The 16,670-nt window shown below is 43.4% G+C and overlaps 1 protein-coding gene across 1 annotated transcript; it reads left to right on the top strand.

Annotated features, from left to right (window-relative positions):
• The first annotated feature begins 1,612 nt into the window (after nucleotides 1–1,612).
• Nucleotides 1,613–16,110, top strand: LOC131248693 (caffeic acid 3-O-methyltransferase-like). The gene is made up of 4 exons (XM_058249083.1): nucleotides 1,613–2,292; nucleotides 14,797–15,107; nucleotides 15,199–15,263; nucleotides 15,699–16,110. The coding sequence occupies exons 1-4, from the start codon at nucleotides 1,883–1,885 to the stop codon at nucleotides 15,999–16,001; spliced, it is 1,089 nt and encodes a 362-aa protein (XP_058105066.1). The 5' UTR covers nucleotides 1,613–1,882; the 3' UTR covers nucleotides 16,002–16,110.
• Nucleotides 16,111–16,670: the final 560 nt, after the last annotated feature.

The raw sequence follows: 16,670 nt of genomic DNA, 5'->3' as shown, positions 1-16,670 counted from the left end.
CGTACGAGCATTTAATGCTCACACTTAATGTGGGAGCCAAAATGCCTCCTCAACACTCACACTTAGACATGTGGAGCTCTTCCACTTGTTGGTCGACCTGACTCTCTAGAATACATCATGTGTCAGAGCCCCATATGATGAGGACCAAACAGGTGCCCTGACAACGCACGTGACCTCGAGCTAAGGCATGCCACCTCAAGTGTGCCATATCGTGGTTGCAGATATGCCCTGATTCCCATGCATGCTTCCTTATCTCGCATTAACGACAAAACAGGCCTGACACCCCATGTGTAAGAATGTCCGACCTCACCCATATCTACTTACTTCCAAAGCCCGTTGCACGAGCTTGGAAGCAGGGGGGCTACTGTTATGCGTAAGTATGGATTGACCAATAAGATAAGTTTAGGTCAAACATTTATGTGCATCACGAGCTCAGCCGCCAGAAGATGAAGTACCCACTTCCATCAGATAGCAAGCTCTTCCACAGTCCCATACATTTTCGAGTTACTGCTCGAGTCATTTCTTGAGAACAACTCCTGCTCGTGTGATAAGACGAAGAGGACGGTCACCCTGATTCTGTTCACATTTCACTAAGGAAATGACCTTGGCTTCTGTGCTCGGACAAAGGCAGGTCGACAGGTCAGCCATCTACTTAATACCGAGGGAAAACCCGACCATGGTTCATTAAAGAATTCAGGTCGGCAAACTGCTCTCAAAAGCAACCGTATAAGTCACCTTGGACTCTTCACCTCTGCCTCCTACCACGCGCTTCCACTAGTTCCGATCTGGTACCAACTATCTAGATATTACTAAAACTACTAGTTCGAGATCTCAGTCGAAGATCTCAAAAAATAACTACAACACGGGTTTGTCCGAGATCTTCGCTGAAAATCTCGGAAGATCCGAATCCCTCTACAATATGCTCCTGCTAAATAGTGAGATCATCCCCTATGCCACCAGCATCTTTCACTTATAAATAAGAGCATCCCTAATAGTAAAAGGTATGCACAATCTAACCCAGAAAATACTCCGAAAAATCCTAAGTTCTACTAGACCTACCTTGCATGTTTGACTTAGGCACCAGAGAGTCCCCTACTGGGTTTCCATCTTTATCTTCTTTTGCATGTCTCAAGTGATATAAGGAGGACGTGTAAATTTTTGCATCAACAATCATAATAATGGCCACTTAAAGCTAAAGTTGGATGTATGATTTGCCCACAAACGAAATAGAAGTAGAGAATAATAAAAGAATGGAGAGTGAAGAGGACACCAAAGAGGCAGCCCCCGGACTGGACATGCGGTGCATGCGTATCAAACACTAACATAGCTCGAGACAGGTCACAAGCCACATGCTCGCAAGGAATTTTCTTTATTTTCAATACAAACGCTATCCCGTCCCTCTTCCTATCAGATGCTTATCTGATGGGGGCGAAAACATTTTTAAAAGGGAAAAAAAGAAAACACATTATGTTTTCTGTTTTTTAACTCTGATTTTTTATTTTTTATTTTTGCTTTTTTATTTTATTTTTATTTTTTTCCAACCCTCTTAGCCCTTCATCCAATGAAAGTTTTATCTTTTCATTTATTCATGTAGTAGCCAGTTACTAAGATTCCTCTTCGCATCTGACCTGCAGCGATGGGAGGAGATCGTACAACAAAACACATTTCCGGGGCCACGGTTATGTACGCGTGACATTGAATCCATTTGTTGGGTATCTGCACGCCGTCGAATATTTTAAACACCGTTCTTTCTCCTGACTTGTACCCACTTTTGTGTCTCCTCCCGTGTCTGTCCGTCTTGATTGCTTGCGCCATCAACCTAGCATACATACATACCTGTGCATGCACCACCGAACCACTACATAGAAACCAACCTCATAACATGGCTTCCATCGTCAAGCAGCTCAAGATCTCCAACGAAGAAGAAGAATGTATTTTGGCCATGAAATTGGCCCGCATCTCCGCCCTCCCGATGGTCTTGAAAGCAGCAGTAGAGCTCGACCTACTAGAGATTATAGCGAAAGCTGGCCCAGGGGCCCACCTCTCCCCTTCCCAGATTGCCGCTCATCTGCCCACAAAGAATTCAGAGGCCCCCACAATGGTCGATCGCATCCTACGCCTTCTGGCTAGCTATTCAGTTCTGACATGCACTCTTCAAACACACGAGGAGGGCTGCTCTGAGACACTCTATGGTTTGGCACCTGTGTGTAAGTTCCTCGTTCGGAATGAAGATGGTGTTTCCATGGCCCCCTTTGCAGTTATGATCCAGGACAAGGTTTTCATGGAATCTTGGTAGGCTTCACACCCATGTTCTTTTTTTCTTTTTTTTTTTCTTTTTTTTTCTTCTTTTTTTTTTTAAAAAAATAATAATAATAAATTATTATCATTATTATTATTTTAAAGAGAAATGATAGATTTTAGAGATTTTTACCGCAAAATTATCAACATTTTACCCAATAACTCCTGGACGGTTGTAAATTGTACGTTGGTGCTTTTTGAAGCACGAAATTGAAAATTACTCCCATCCAAATTTTTCTTTAAAAATTAGTAAAATTCAAGAATCATGGGCCCTCATGTTATGTGTATCATTCAATCCATCCAATGCATTCTAGCCACTCAAATCATTAAATGCGTGACACTTGAATTTAGATGTTTTGAGTGGCATATATTATTTTTATGGATTGGCCCACCATGTGATTGCTGCCCTAATGGTTTTTAATTATTTTAGTGTGCACCTGTTGAATGGGTGGGATGTCAAAACACATACTATAAGGCCGACAATTCTAGATTCTCCACTTTGTCAAGAAGACAAACGTGAAGGAAAAGGCCAAAATTATTATTATTTTAAAATTAAAAAAAAAAGAAAAAAGAAAAAGAAAAAAAGGACGGTATTGTAATACTTCCTTTGATAAAGTACCGTCAAGAAACACGTGTTCCTGACCAAGCCCAAGCCAAATCCATCGGGGAAAGCTTGGTTCAGTTTGACAAGCAGCCTACCTTTGCTGGAGTACGGCTTAGCTTGCTCATTAAGCACAGCTCAGCCCCGTTCGGTTAGCAGTTGGGGCAAGCTCAAGCCGAATTCCAGTTTAAGCTTTCGAGCAGCCCACTTGTACTTTCCCATGGAGTTAAAATTTCGAAAAAGATAACAAACTTATAAGATTAGAGGCATAGGATGTGTGGTTTGAGTTAAAAAAAAATACAGTCCCTTGTTGCACCAAAAATCCACACAAATGTCAAAGGTCCGTATGTCCTTTATAAAACATTTGAGCTCCAACGGTTTTTTTTATTTTTTACTTTTTATTTTTTATAAGGCAGAAATGGTTCATATTGATCAATCGACTGAGCTGTCGATTGATCAAACATAATTCAAATTTGGACAAATATGTTACCGGTCAGTTTTGGACATATTCGATCGCTCGATCCCGATCCTGATCGATTAAGATCGATTGATATCGCTCGATGGTTGTTGTTTGGACAAACGATGGTTGTTGTTTGGACAAATTGTTTCACAGTAGCCCACACCTCTTTTATCCTTATCATATTCCAATTTTGTCTCCTAAGGTTATGAGATAATCAAACAAGCTTCACCTATAAATGTTATGATTATATAGAGGCAAACGGTTGTTTTTGGTCAACGGTTAGGGTCACTAAGGTACATCACATTCTTATTTTTTGCTCTTTAATGCTCTAGTCTTCATATGTCTTCGTTCTTTAGCTTCTAAGGGCTCAATTGATTCATTGATACATAGATGCATGTGGTTGACAAATAAAGTGCACAAATAAATTCACTAATACATTTGATGTCGACCGTACATCATGTGGGCCCACCTCCGATGATGTGGACTATCATCATGTGGGACCCACCACGGATATTAGTCCAATCTTTGATGTGGATTGCCCATCATGTAGGGCCAACATTGATGTGGATCATTCATCATGTGGGGCCCACCATTATTAATTGCCCATCACGTGGAGCCTACCTTTGATGTGGGTTGCCCAACATGTGGGCCCCACTTCAATGTGGGTTGCCCATCATTTGGGGCTCACCTTGGATGTGGACCATTCATCATTAGGGGAAGACCTTTAATGTGAATCATTCATCATGTGGGGCCACCTCGATATGGGTCATCATCATTTGGGGCCACTAGATCATCTACCCATTCATTGGATGATTTTTTAATCTCATGAATTTATAAAGGGTTCATGGACATGGAGATCATATTCCCTTAAATAATTTCTTTAGTTGTTGTATCACCGATGAAAATGAAGGAAATAAGTTATACTTTTAAAAGTTAAAAAGCGGTAAAAATAAGGGATAAAAATAAGTTACTTTTTCTATAAAAGAAAAAAACTACTTATTTAAGTTTAATAACCAAGCTAACTTACTTAAGAAAAGTAAGTTATTAACTTACAGAAGTTATTAATTTTTTATTTTTTATTTTTTATTTTAAAAAAAAGCTACTTATTGATTGTATTCAAATGGGCCCTAATTTAAAATTTTTAAAATCGGGCAATTATAGGGCGATGGCCCTAAAGATGGGTGGTTATATGGAAAAACCTCATTTTCATATGCATAAATCCAGTTGGAGCTTACCCAATTAATTGGAATGAGATTTACATGAGGATGATGTTAAATCCATTTGATGATTGGAAGTAACCGAGTACTCTTTCCATAATTGAACAAATACTCTTATTTCATTATTTGTCTTTGCCATAATTGTTGATGCAGTTTTCCGGTAGATCTGATGTATGGGCCTTCCCTGGACCTGTAGAAGTACAAAAGAGGGACAAAAGAGGCCCTGGTGATTGCAGGGGACTCTCCGATGCCTAAGTCAGGATTGAGGTCTTTGAGAACGGAGTAAAAATCTTCCGGAAAGAGATAATAGTCGAATATTAGGATTTTTCTCTATATATTCACATACCTTGAATTGTGGACGATACCTTTATTTATAAGAGACTCTGAACATCATTTCGGTTGGATTCTCTTCTGATTTCGTGGCTGTAATCTAAGATTTTCGTGAGATGAGGGATTCCCAAGATGATCAGGGTCCAATATTATCTCCCAGAGATCTCGAAAGATCCCCCAAGACGTTAGGAGTTTATGCAAATTCTCTTAGGTCAGCCTTGGGTCGGGACCAGAGTGGGCCCCGACTCTACTCACAAATCAACCCTTACAATCAGTGATCCAATTGAGAGCATTGTTGATCTGTGGTAGTGCAGCTCTCGACCTGTAGCCGATCCATAATCGACTTATGACCGAGCTATGGGCGATCCATAATCGACTGTTGGTTGAGATATGGCCTATCCATAATCGATCTATTTTCCGACATATGGGCTAGGTCGGTAGTACATGGCTATTCCAAAGGCAGGCTCTTTATGTGTCCTTATAGTTGCATCATCCTCCTTAGAAGCTGCACACTCCAGATACAAAAGCTTCGTCTAACTCGATGCTCAATTGGCTTATGCCACTTGATCGGCTTATGTTATTTCAGCAGAGTTGGTCCATTCCATAAGTCGACTTATCGACTTGTCCATTTTTCCCCCAACAGTGAGCCCCTCTACTTCTCATGCCGACCTATGAAGGTCGAGAAGTAAATTGGAACTAGGTCGGGTTATGTATGGACTGGGTCGAGTCGCGTAGTCATTAATCCCAGATATGGTGGCTAGCGCGAATGTCGAAGCATGTCAACTTCTTTTATGACGTGTCAATTCAGTACTAGATGTCACGTGGGTTGTTAAGTCGTCATTTCAGTGGCAAAGCAATGAAGGAATGACACGTGGCACCGTACTTGATGTCGAACTCGAATGGTGCATGGGGCTATGCCACATGTTGTTCCAGGGCAGCCAAAGAGGCGTCCATATGGCGCGCCATCAATGATCCCTTTAAACAAGTGGCACGTGGCATAGCTATATAAAAGAAGCCCTAACCCTTGGGTTATTTCTATTCCTATCTCATTTTCTTCCTCTCTCTACCTTTCTGTTCTTATAGGCACAACTGTTCTTGCCACAGCTCGATTGAAACTCCGCCAGCCTCAACTCTGGTGAGCTCTCTTCCCCCTCCTCCTTTCATTTTTTAGTTCATGTCTAGCTCCATGAGCTCGCAGGAGGGGGTTTTCGGTAGCGCAAGTGCGGCGAGTAGTTGCCTTAGGGTTATGTCGAACCCACCTTCGCCACCGGTAGTGATGGCGGATGTCGCTTTTTAGTATTCATTGTCGAGGAGAGTTTCAGAGCAATCCCCAGCGTAGAGACTGGTGACTGCCGCTAGGGCATTAGATATGTCTCCCAGGCATGAGACGAAGCCTGGGCCGAGGGAAATGGTCGTGCCTTCGGTGACTGAATAAGTTGTTGAAGCACGCGATCCGCCTGATGATGACCGAGTGGGTGAGGAGGATCCGAGAGGGCCAGTGCCCTCAACCTTATCTGAGGAGGAGCTTATCCGAATCAGGTTCGGGTATCACATTCCTGAATATTTAATCCTACGATTTCCTTTAGCAGACGAACTACCGGATCGACCTCCCACTAGAGCAGTTACGATTTTTCAAGTCGCCCTGCAATGCGGCCTGTGACTCCCACTCTAAGGGATTGCCCAGCGTCTCTTGGCTTGCCTTGGCTTGGCCCCGGGACAATTGACGTCGAATGGGTGGAGGGACTTGTTCGGCTGCGCGATCTTATGGGCTTAACATGAGCAGCCCGAGTTATCAGTGAATGAGTTCCTCCACTTGTATCAACTAAGGCCGAACCCCCTTCAGCCTAACAGGTATTATTTCTGTGTGTGGCGAAATACCGACACAGCTTTGATAACCGATCCCCCTTCCTCCAACAAGCATTGGAGGGACAAGTGGTTCTGGACTTACGATCGCTAGGAGACGGCCGACCCAGGACCAATTCAATCTCTCATTCCCCGAGCCTTTTCCGAGCTAGGTAAGTTTAGTGGTGATTCTTGTTTCCATTGATCGGTTATCTTTTACATCTTCTAACTCTGTTTACATGTCCTTCTCCTAATCATTCCTAAACATCCATTGTTGCTCGACAGTGGCTCGGTAGTTCGAATCAAGGACCTGCGAGCCTTGACTTGAGAGAGGAGATCTTGGAAAGTGCTTCTCTAACCAGAGCAACTCCTCCGGTCAGACTTGGACATAGCTCTAACAAGTATGACTTTTGGTAAGACCTTCAGCTAAGCCTTCGGACTCCAAATCGTACTTGAGAAAATGCTTCTGACGTACTTTCGTGTCTCTTCATGCTTTGATGTAGAGATGTCTGAGGCTCGACCCATCCTCTGGCCTCCCTCTAAAGTTTGGGCACCTCCTCAGGACCACACGCATGCTCTAAAGAAGAAGAAGCAGAAGACGTCCTCCAAGAGCAAGAGGAAGGTCGCCCCCTCTTACCTGACAGTCATAAAGGTCGTGGATGAGGGCGTGGAGGTAGCTCCTTCCAAGCCTCAGGAGTTTGTCAAACCTCCTTTCAAGGTATAGCCTTCGAAGAGGGAGGAGGCAGAGGAAGAGAAAGGGAGCCTCCGTCGGACTATGGAGGGAATCCTTCAATGGGCAGATCGTCATGGCACCGAAGAACAATTCGTTGACTTATTCGATTCCCCCATGGATCTGATGCTTGCTCGCATGACGACCACCCTTCTTGAGGTAAGAGCTTCATCAGACGTTACTTCTTGACTGTTTTATTTTTGGATTGCTTGTCTTGACCCCTTTTCCTTTTGTATCTTATTTCAGCTTGCCCCATGCTCGTTGAAGGCCCGTGCCGAGCTTGCTCAAGCTCATAGGCGAGCAAAGGAGGCTGAAGCTCGAACATCGACCGTGGAGGCCGAGCTAGAGGTGATGAAGGCTGCTCTCGAAGCATCTTGTGCTGAGAAGGCTGAGATGGCCTCGCGATTGCAAGAGGCGAAGGTGTTACATGATGAATGTCATACTCAGCTAGTGGATAAGAGCACCAAGCTGGATCAGCTGAAGATGGAGAACAAGGCTGCCCTAGCCCTTGCATGAAGGGACGTTGTGAAGGAATTCTAATCATCTCAAGCGTTCTTGAATGAGAGGGATACTCTCTATCACCAAGGCTATGCCGAGTGCGTGAGGGCGATGAAGGAGAGCATCCTCGAGCTTGACCTTTCAACCTTTGACGAGCTTGAGTTGGGCTCCGATGGGTCGGGCAAGGAAGGGGCTCCTGAACTGGCGTCCCCGACGGCTTCTGAAGCGATGACTAAGCCTTTAAGTTAATTTTATAGAGCAGTATTTCCTTCATCCTGTTCCCTTTTTCAGCTTCAGGCATTTCAAGCACACCAGGTGTCGGAGCTTTAAGCACTTCAAGCACACCAAGTGCCTGAGCCTTAAGCGCTTCTAGTACCACAAGTGTCATTATCTTCAGCATATTGTATTTATATTTTTTTCTTTTTTATTTTTTCTCATTTCCCGAGGTATAAACTTTGGAATCAGAGTCGATGTAATACCAATGTAACTACACTATTTTGATCTCTATTAATGAAAATGCCTCATTCCTGAAGATTTGTCTTCATTTTCCTCATTGGTCGGGTTACATAACAGAGGTGAGTATGTACGTATCAGTCGAGTGTTACTCAGAACTTGCTCGAACAAAGATCGTCTGTAGATCTAACCTAAGTCGAATGCCGATCTTGACATATCTCGGACATAGATCATCTGTTTACCAACTCAAGGATAGTAAATCTTCAGGTGCTCAGCATTCCACGGATGATGGAGTAATTGACTAGCCAGATCCTCTAATCGGTATGTGCTGGGTTGGACTGTGCTTGAAATCATGTAGGGTCCTTCCCAGTTTGGTCCCAAGGTCCCCGTACCGGCTTCCTTAGTATTCTGGAATGTCTTACGAAGGACTAGGTCTCCCGCTCGAAACCTCCTGACCTTGACCCGAGCGTTGTAAAAATGGGACACTTCCTTAGTTATCTTAGCCAATGGCTCTACCTCTGCCCATTTGGTGAAATAATCCACAGCAACGATAACGAACTTAGTCTGACCTTTTCCCGTGGGGAATGGCTCGATAATGTCGATTCCCCACTGAGCAAATTGCCATGGGGGTAATCTCTTCCGATGGTTGTCATGGAACAGTCATGAACTTCTGGCATTTATCGCATCTTTGGACGAGCTTCCGCACGTCATGTTGGATGGTCGACCAATAGTAACCTTGCCAGACGACTTTGTGGGCTATTGATCGTCCTCCAGAGTGATTCCCGCAGAAGCCTTTGTGAATCTCCCTTAGGATGTATTCCGCTTCTTCAGGTCGTAGGCATCTTAAGTAAGGTAGATAAAAGCCTTTCTTACAGAGTGCGCCATTGAGCATGGTATATCGGGCGACTTTAATCTTCATTCGTCATGCTTCTGTTCGATCTCCGGGCAATTCACCGGTTTCGAGATAAGGGAAGATTGAGTTCGCCCACATCGGTTCCGAGTGAATTAGAAGTATGGTTGGGATGTCTGCTTCGTCGATGCTTGGCTTGGCCAAGAATTCGATAGGGATAGATCTAGGGATCTTGTCTTTGTCTGCTATAGTAAGCTTCACTAGCATATCAACTTTAGAATTCTCGGCTCACAGGATCAAGGCGACATTGCAGTGTCGGAAGCCACAGATCAATTCCTTGGCCTTCTGAAGGTAAGCTTTTAGGCATTCTTTTTTGGTCTGGTAAACGTCGACTATCTGGTTAATGACTAGTTGCGAGTCACTAAAAACATCAAGGTGGCTAGCACCCCTATTTGCTGCTAAATGTAGTCTAATGAGCAAGGCCTCGTACTCTGCTGTGTTATTGGAGGCTTGGAATCCAAATCTTAAAGCATACTATATATGTGTGTAATTGGGAGTTTCCAGGATGATCGCGGCCACGCTTGCCTTGGAGTTGGAGGAGCCATCAACATAGAGCTTCCAATAGGGAGGGTCGGGCTGAAGTAGGGAGTCGGATGATACCAGGCTGCGCTGATCTTCGGATCCTTCCAATTCAGGTGGGTCAGAAGGAGGTCGTTCATCGATCATAGATTGCTCAGATTGTTGTGTGATCTCGATGATGAAGTTGACCATAGCTTGAGCTTTTATTACAGCTCTCAGCTTATAACTGATGTCAAACTCACTCAGTTCGATTGCCCACTTAGTGAGACGGCCTGAGGCTTCTGGTTTATAGCACTTGCCACAATGGCTGATCGGTAAGGACGATAATCGAATGGGCTTGGAAGTATGGTTGCAGGTGTCAAAAAGAAATGAACAATTCCAAGGTCACTTTTTTCAAGTTCAGATATATTGTCTTTGCTGGAACAAGTGCTTTGCTAACGTACTAAACTGGGAACTGCTTCCCTTCATGCTCCCGAATCAATGCCGAGCTGATTGCTGCGTCAGATACTGCCAAGTACAGTAGCAGTGTCTCTTCTAGCTTGGGTTTGGAGAGCAAAGGCAGCGATCCTAAATATTTTTTGAGTTGCTGGATGGTTGTTTCACACTCTTCGGTCTAGTTCACTATCTGCCTTCCCTTCAATTGTTTAAAAAAGGGAAGGTATTTATCCGTCGCTCAGGACACGAATCGATTGAGCACGACAACTCTTCCGATCAGCCTTTGTACATCTTTAATAATCTTTGGAGAGTGCATGTCAAGTAACGCTTTAATTTTCTCAAGATTTACCTCGATCCCTTGCTAACTAACTAGAAAACTGAGGAACTTCCCTGAGCTTACGCCGAATGCGCACTTGCTCGGATTCAGTTTCATCCGGTATTTCCGAAAGATAAGGAACATTTTCTCAAGGTCGGCTACGTGATCTATAGCTTTAACACTTTTGACGAGTATATCGTTGATATATACTTCCATCATTCGCCTTATTTGGCGAGCGAACATTTTATTGACCAGTCTTTAATAGGTCACTCCTACATTCTTTAGACCAAAGGCCATTACCCAGTAACAATAAAGACATTTGTCAGTGACAAAGGTAATTTTAGATTTATTTCCTATGTGCATTACAATCTGGTTATACCCTAAATATGCATCCATAAAACTAAGAAGTTCATGTCCCACGGTACTATTGACCAACCGATCGATCCTGGGAAGAGGGAAGATATCTTTAGGGTAAGCTTTATTCAGGTTTGTGTAGTCTACACAGACTCGCTATTTCCTGTTGGTTTTTTTACCAATACAATGTTGGTCACCCAATCAAGATGGCATACTTATTCGATGAATTTTACCTTGAGGAGGTTGCTGACCTCTTCTTTAATCACGGCGTACCTCTCCAGACCAAGGGCGCGTCACTTCTGTCGGATCGGCCTGTAGGTCGGATCGATGTTCAGCTGGTGTGAGATGATGGAGGGGTCAATCCCTGGCTGTCCTCATGGGACCATGCAAAAACGTCAGCGTATCATCGTAGTAGGGCTATCAATCGGTCCTTCACTGGCAGAGTCAAGGATGACCTGACCTGTATGGTCTTAAAGGCGTTAGACTCGTCTAATGGGATCTGAATAAGGTCTTCCACGGGTTGACCTTGTTCAGGAGACTCCTCTCGTGGATCCAAGGACTCCATCATCATTACCTCTGGCGGAGCCTTTAGGGTCATTGCGTAGCATCACCGAGCGTCGTGCTGGTCCCCTTTGACAATTCCCACGCCATGCTCTTTGGGAATTTTATGGAAAGGTGATAAGCAGAAACTATCACCCGGAGGAGGTACAGCGATGGTCGTCCGAGAATAGTGTTATACACTAATGACTAATTGACCACAAGAAAGTTGACAATTACAGTTGTCTAGTTCTACCCATCCCCGGCCATGAGAGGGAGCGAATCACTCCTTCAAGCAGGATCTATCCGCCTGAGAATCTGATCGGGGGAGTTCGTACTAGTTGGAGCACGGACTGATCAATACCCATCTTGTCAAAGGCTTGGGTGAAAAGCACGTCTGCGGATGACCCTGTATCGATGAGGACTTGGTATACTTTCTAGTTGGGTATGGTTATGAAAATTACCAAGGCGTCATCATGAGAGTGATGAATGCCTCAAGCATCTTCCTCCATAAAGGTCACGTTATACTTTTCCAGTTTCCTTTCCTTCGAAGGTCGGGCAAGGACCATGATTTCTGCCTCGGGATGGCTAATACTCCTCGCATAATTCTTTCGAGCATTGTTCGAGTTGCCTTCGCCCTTGTGACCACAGATGATTGTTCGGATTTCATCAGCTGGCCGGTTGTCGACCGGGCGTTATTCGGCAGCTGTAATCCTATTACCTCCTTAATCCACATGTTCCCCAAGATGGTCTTCTCGAATAAGTCTTTCAATCTCCTGCTTGAGATTATAATAGTCGCTCGTGTTATGTCCATGATTCGATGAAAGTGACAATATTTGTTCCTGCTCCTTTGATCGGGATTGCTTCGTAACTTGTTCGGCCAGTGGATGAAGCGTTCGCCCTTTATTTCCATCAGAACCTGCTCATGGGATTTGTTGAGTAGGGTGTTAGTAGTGAACTTACTGTCGAGTCGCTTGCTCGACATACGGTTGTCCTTTAGTTTTTTTCCTGTGTTGGTCGAGTCAGACTCTTTCTTCGCCTGTTCTTTGGCCGAAGCATTTCTGTTTTGAGCTGCATCCCGCAAGATTTGAGATTCATCGGCATTGGCATACTTCTGAGACCGGTTCATGAATTTGGCTAGCGTGGTAGGAGGGTTCTTATCTAGGGATAATAGGAACAGCTTGTCCCTTAGTCCGATCATAATGGCGTTCAGTGCAGTTTCATCCGAGTGCTTAGGTGGGCTGCTGCTTTGAGCCTTTTCTTTCCCCCAATGAAGTTTGTGACAAATGCCTCGCTGAGTTCGGAGAATGAACTAATGGACTTTAGCTTTAATTGTTTAAACTAGAGTCGAGCAATTTCGGCTAAGGTCAGCAAAAAGGCTTAGCACATAACCACGTCTGATGCATCGTGTATCTCCATGTAAGTCCGAAAGGACTCCATGTGCTCAGTTGGGTCGGTATTCCCAGTGTAGGGTGTGATCTAGGGCAACCAAAACTTGGCTCGTAACCGTGCTCATATTATATCGGCCATATAGGGAGACTTAATTTCTTCTGCTCCAGATGTGTTGCTTAGTAGTTTTGCTTCATGTCTATAATCTGCTTTTGTAGGTTTTGGATCTCAACCTTCCATGGTTCCTCCTTGTCGGTGGTGGCTTCGGCTGAAGGTCAGTTATGCCTTCTTCGATCTATCTCATGACGTAGGTCGGATGCATGTAACGGGACAGTTCCCGAAAAATGGGATAGGACTGGCTCGACCGAGTCATGATGCTGGCTCAGTTGTGGAGCGGCTTATGCGGCGGAAGGTTGAGAAGGGTTGGTATATGTTCAGACGTCACTCGACTGTCCCCCCCTCTGATCAGATTCCTGCACTGCTAAGGCTACATTTTCTCTGGTACCTATTTCATATAAACCCAAGTCGACCCTAATATCTCTGACCTCCTCCTTAAGGGCATTCCATCGACCATTCCTTCCACGGTTTTGTTGACCGCGCCTGCTTAAACCTGAGGTGGCCTGGTGTTGCAGAGAACCCTAGCAGCTCTCCTGTTGTTCCAGTCATTCCACAGATTCTGGAGCACGTTCTGGCGTGGGCAGAGTTGTGATTAGAATCACCACTGGGGGGATTGTGCCTTCTTTTTTCCCTTTGCCATCACAAGTTATCTAGACCATTTCTTGTAGAGCAGGAACGACTTACGATGTTGTTCCCATAGACGGCGCCAAACTTTTAATGCAATTTTCTGGTAGATTCGATGTATGGGTCTTCCCTAGACCTGTAGAAGTACAAAAGAGGGACAAATGAGGCCCTAGTGATTGCAAGGAACTCTCCGATGCCTAAGTCAGGATCGAGGTCTTTAAGAAGGGAGTAAAAATCTTTTAGAAAGAGATAACAGTCGAATATTAGGATTTTTCTTCGTATTTCACATACCTTGAATGGTGGACGGTACCTTTATTTATAGGAGACTCTGAATATCATTTCAGTTGGATTCTCTCCTGATTTCCTGGCTGTAATCCAGGATTTCCGTGAGATGAGGGATTCCCAAGATTATCGAGATCCGATATTATCTCCCAGAGATCTCGAAAGATCCCCCATGACGTTAGGAGTTTATGCAAATTCTCTTAGGTCGGCCTTAGGTTGGCCTTGGGTCAAGACCAGAGTGGGCCCCGACTCTACTCACGAATCAGCCCTTACTATCAGCGAGCCAATTAAGAGTATTGTTGATTTGTGGTCTTGCGGTTCTCGACCTGTAGTCGATCCATAATCGACTTATGACCGAGCTATGGGTGATCCGTAATCGACTATCAGCTGAGATATGGCCAATCCATAATCGACCTATTGCCAACCTATGGGCTAGGTCGGTTGTACATGGCTATTCCAAAGGGAGGGCTCTTTGTTTGTCCTTTTAGTTGCATCATCCTCCTTGGAGGCTGCACACTCCGGATACAAAAGCTTCGTCTAACTCAGTGCTCGATCGGCTTCTGCCACTTGATCGGCTTATGCCATTTCAGCAAAGTTAGTCCATTCCATAAGCCGACTTATCGGCTTGTTCATTTTTTCCCCAACAATAATCATCATTGAAACCTCATCCCAATAGAATGGATGCTACTTGAATCTTGTTCTACCTATTCTCAAAATGTCAAATTGTATTGATTCATGAAAAATAAAAAATAAAGGTCAAGTTCTTTTTATTTTTATAGAAAAATTCAGAAAACTTGAGGATTTTTCAAATAAAATTTCTTACATGTAATTGTTAAACAAGATATTATTGAAGACATTGTTTTCTATCAATTTTATTCGGGTAGGCACCACTTGAAAGACGCAGTTATGCAAGGAGGAGTCCCTTTCGACAGGGCATTTGGAATGAATGCGTTTGAGTACCCCGGGACAGATGCCAGATTTAATAAAGTCTTCAACACAGGCATGCTGAGTCATTCCATGCTAATCGTGAAGAAGATTTTGGAGACATACAAAGGTTTTGAAGGACTGAATTCGGTTGTTGACATCGGAGGTGGAATTGGAGTCACGCTTAATATGATAATTTCCAAGTATCCCCAAATAAAGGGAATAAATTTCGATTTGCCGCATGTTGTTGTCGATGCACCTGCTTATTTTGGTATGTCTATTTATTTTATTTAATTTTATCTCATATTTCTATTTATTTATTTTGTAATTTAAGCATGAAATTAGAGGTGATTTGGTTGCAGGTGTGGAACATATTGGTGGAGATATGTTTGCAAGCGTCCCTAGTGGGGATGCCATTTTCATGAAGGTGAGCTTAGAACGGCGAAGATAGGCCTCAAATAGAATTTGTTCTTAAGTTTTATGCCTGTAACCCCTCAACAAAGCATAAAACTTTAGGTGGGCCCAATAACTAAGCAGGCCATACATTTTTAATGGCGAAATTAGTTTGTCCTTTTGCTAACCGTTCATTTTTTTTAAACGCATGCATGACCCCCTGGATGAGTGGCTGAAGTAAGTGATTAAGTTGCAGACATTCACCATGCATTCTTCTAATCATGAGCTGCAGATTTCATAAATATTTTCCATGTGAACCAGTTACTTTCTAGGCCAGATGATCCCAAACACTTCAGTGACACCAAGTCATTGTATTAAAATATCATTATAGTCCATGGTCATAATCTGCTATAATAGATTTACTTATGTTGGTAGCTTACATCATGATTACAATTTATGGAACTTGCAGTGGATACTGCACGATTGGAGCGACGAACATTGCTTGAAACTTTTGAAGAACTGCTACAATGCACTTCCGGACCACGGCAAGGTGATTGTCGCCGAATATATTCTTCCATCGGCCCCGGATACCAATGTAGCCGCACAGTGCACTTTCCAGTTAGATATGCTTATGCTGGCTTTTAATCCAGGAGGAAAAGAGAGGAATGAGAAGGAGTTTGAAGCATTGGCAAAGGGAGCCGGATTTTCTGGAATTCGAGTGTTGTGCAGTGCTTATAACATCTGGGTCATGGAATTTTACAAAGTGATGTAGTTTTTACTACATAGGTACTCTTTTATTGTTCTGGAACTCTCATGACATTTGTATGGTTTTCTTACTTGCGTAATTCATAAAGGGAGACCAAGAACGTAAGGGCTTGTTCTACTTGTCAATGGTTTAAAAGTTTGATACCTTGGCAGAGGGTGGTGGATGATACATGGGCACTTAGAAATAACTTACAAATTCCATACATAGATTCAAGTAAATCAATTAAACTATCCAAATTAGGGATCTTTGTTTAGATCTATCATTATCCAAAAAATCGTCTATTTGATTACCTGAGTGTGGGATTGGTGGACATTTATTGGATGATCAAAACATAAAAATTATCCATTCGTCCTATATTTCAACAAATGAGTGTCACAAATTAGAGGTTAGTATGAACACCAGTTTTCTGTGCCCACGTGTTTTCTTTATGTGTGTGGGCTAACCTGTGTATATAATATAGTCGACTTGGAGTTGCCACTAGTGAGTTAGCTCAAAATCCGGAAGTCGGTCAGATGCTGCTATAACACCCTGACCCTTCAATATTTGGGTATTGGATGTCCTCGGCTATTGCTAGAAATTTTCTCGATTAAAATATACAATCACACATGCTTAAATGCATCTAAACTTGAAGACTTGGGATTATAAGCTAAAACTTAAATCTAGAAACCTATAACT

The sequence above is a fragment of the Magnolia sinica genome, chromosome 6, assembly GCF_029962835.1.
Source record: "Magnolia sinica isolate HGM2019 chromosome 6, MsV1, whole genome shotgun sequence".
Classification (NCBI taxonomy): Eukaryota; Viridiplantae; Streptophyta; class Magnoliopsida; order Magnoliales; family Magnoliaceae; genus Magnolia; species Magnolia sinica.
Note: the sequence above shows the minus strand (reverse complement) of the source record. Positions and strands in the feature narration are given on the sequence as shown.

Coding starts and splice junctions, on each gene's coding strand:
- LOC131248693 (XM_058249083.1), top strand. CDS start 1,883: ATGGCTTCCATCGTCAAGCAGCTCAAGATCTCCAACGAAGAAGAAGAA. Junction 15,108..15,198: donor CGATGCACCTGCTTATTTTG/GTATGTCTATTT, acceptor ATTTGGTTGCAG/GTGTGGAACATATTGGTGGA. Junction 15,264..15,698: donor GGGATGCCATTTTCATGAAG/GTGAGCTTAGAA, acceptor TGGAACTTGCAG/TGGATACTGCACGATTGGAG.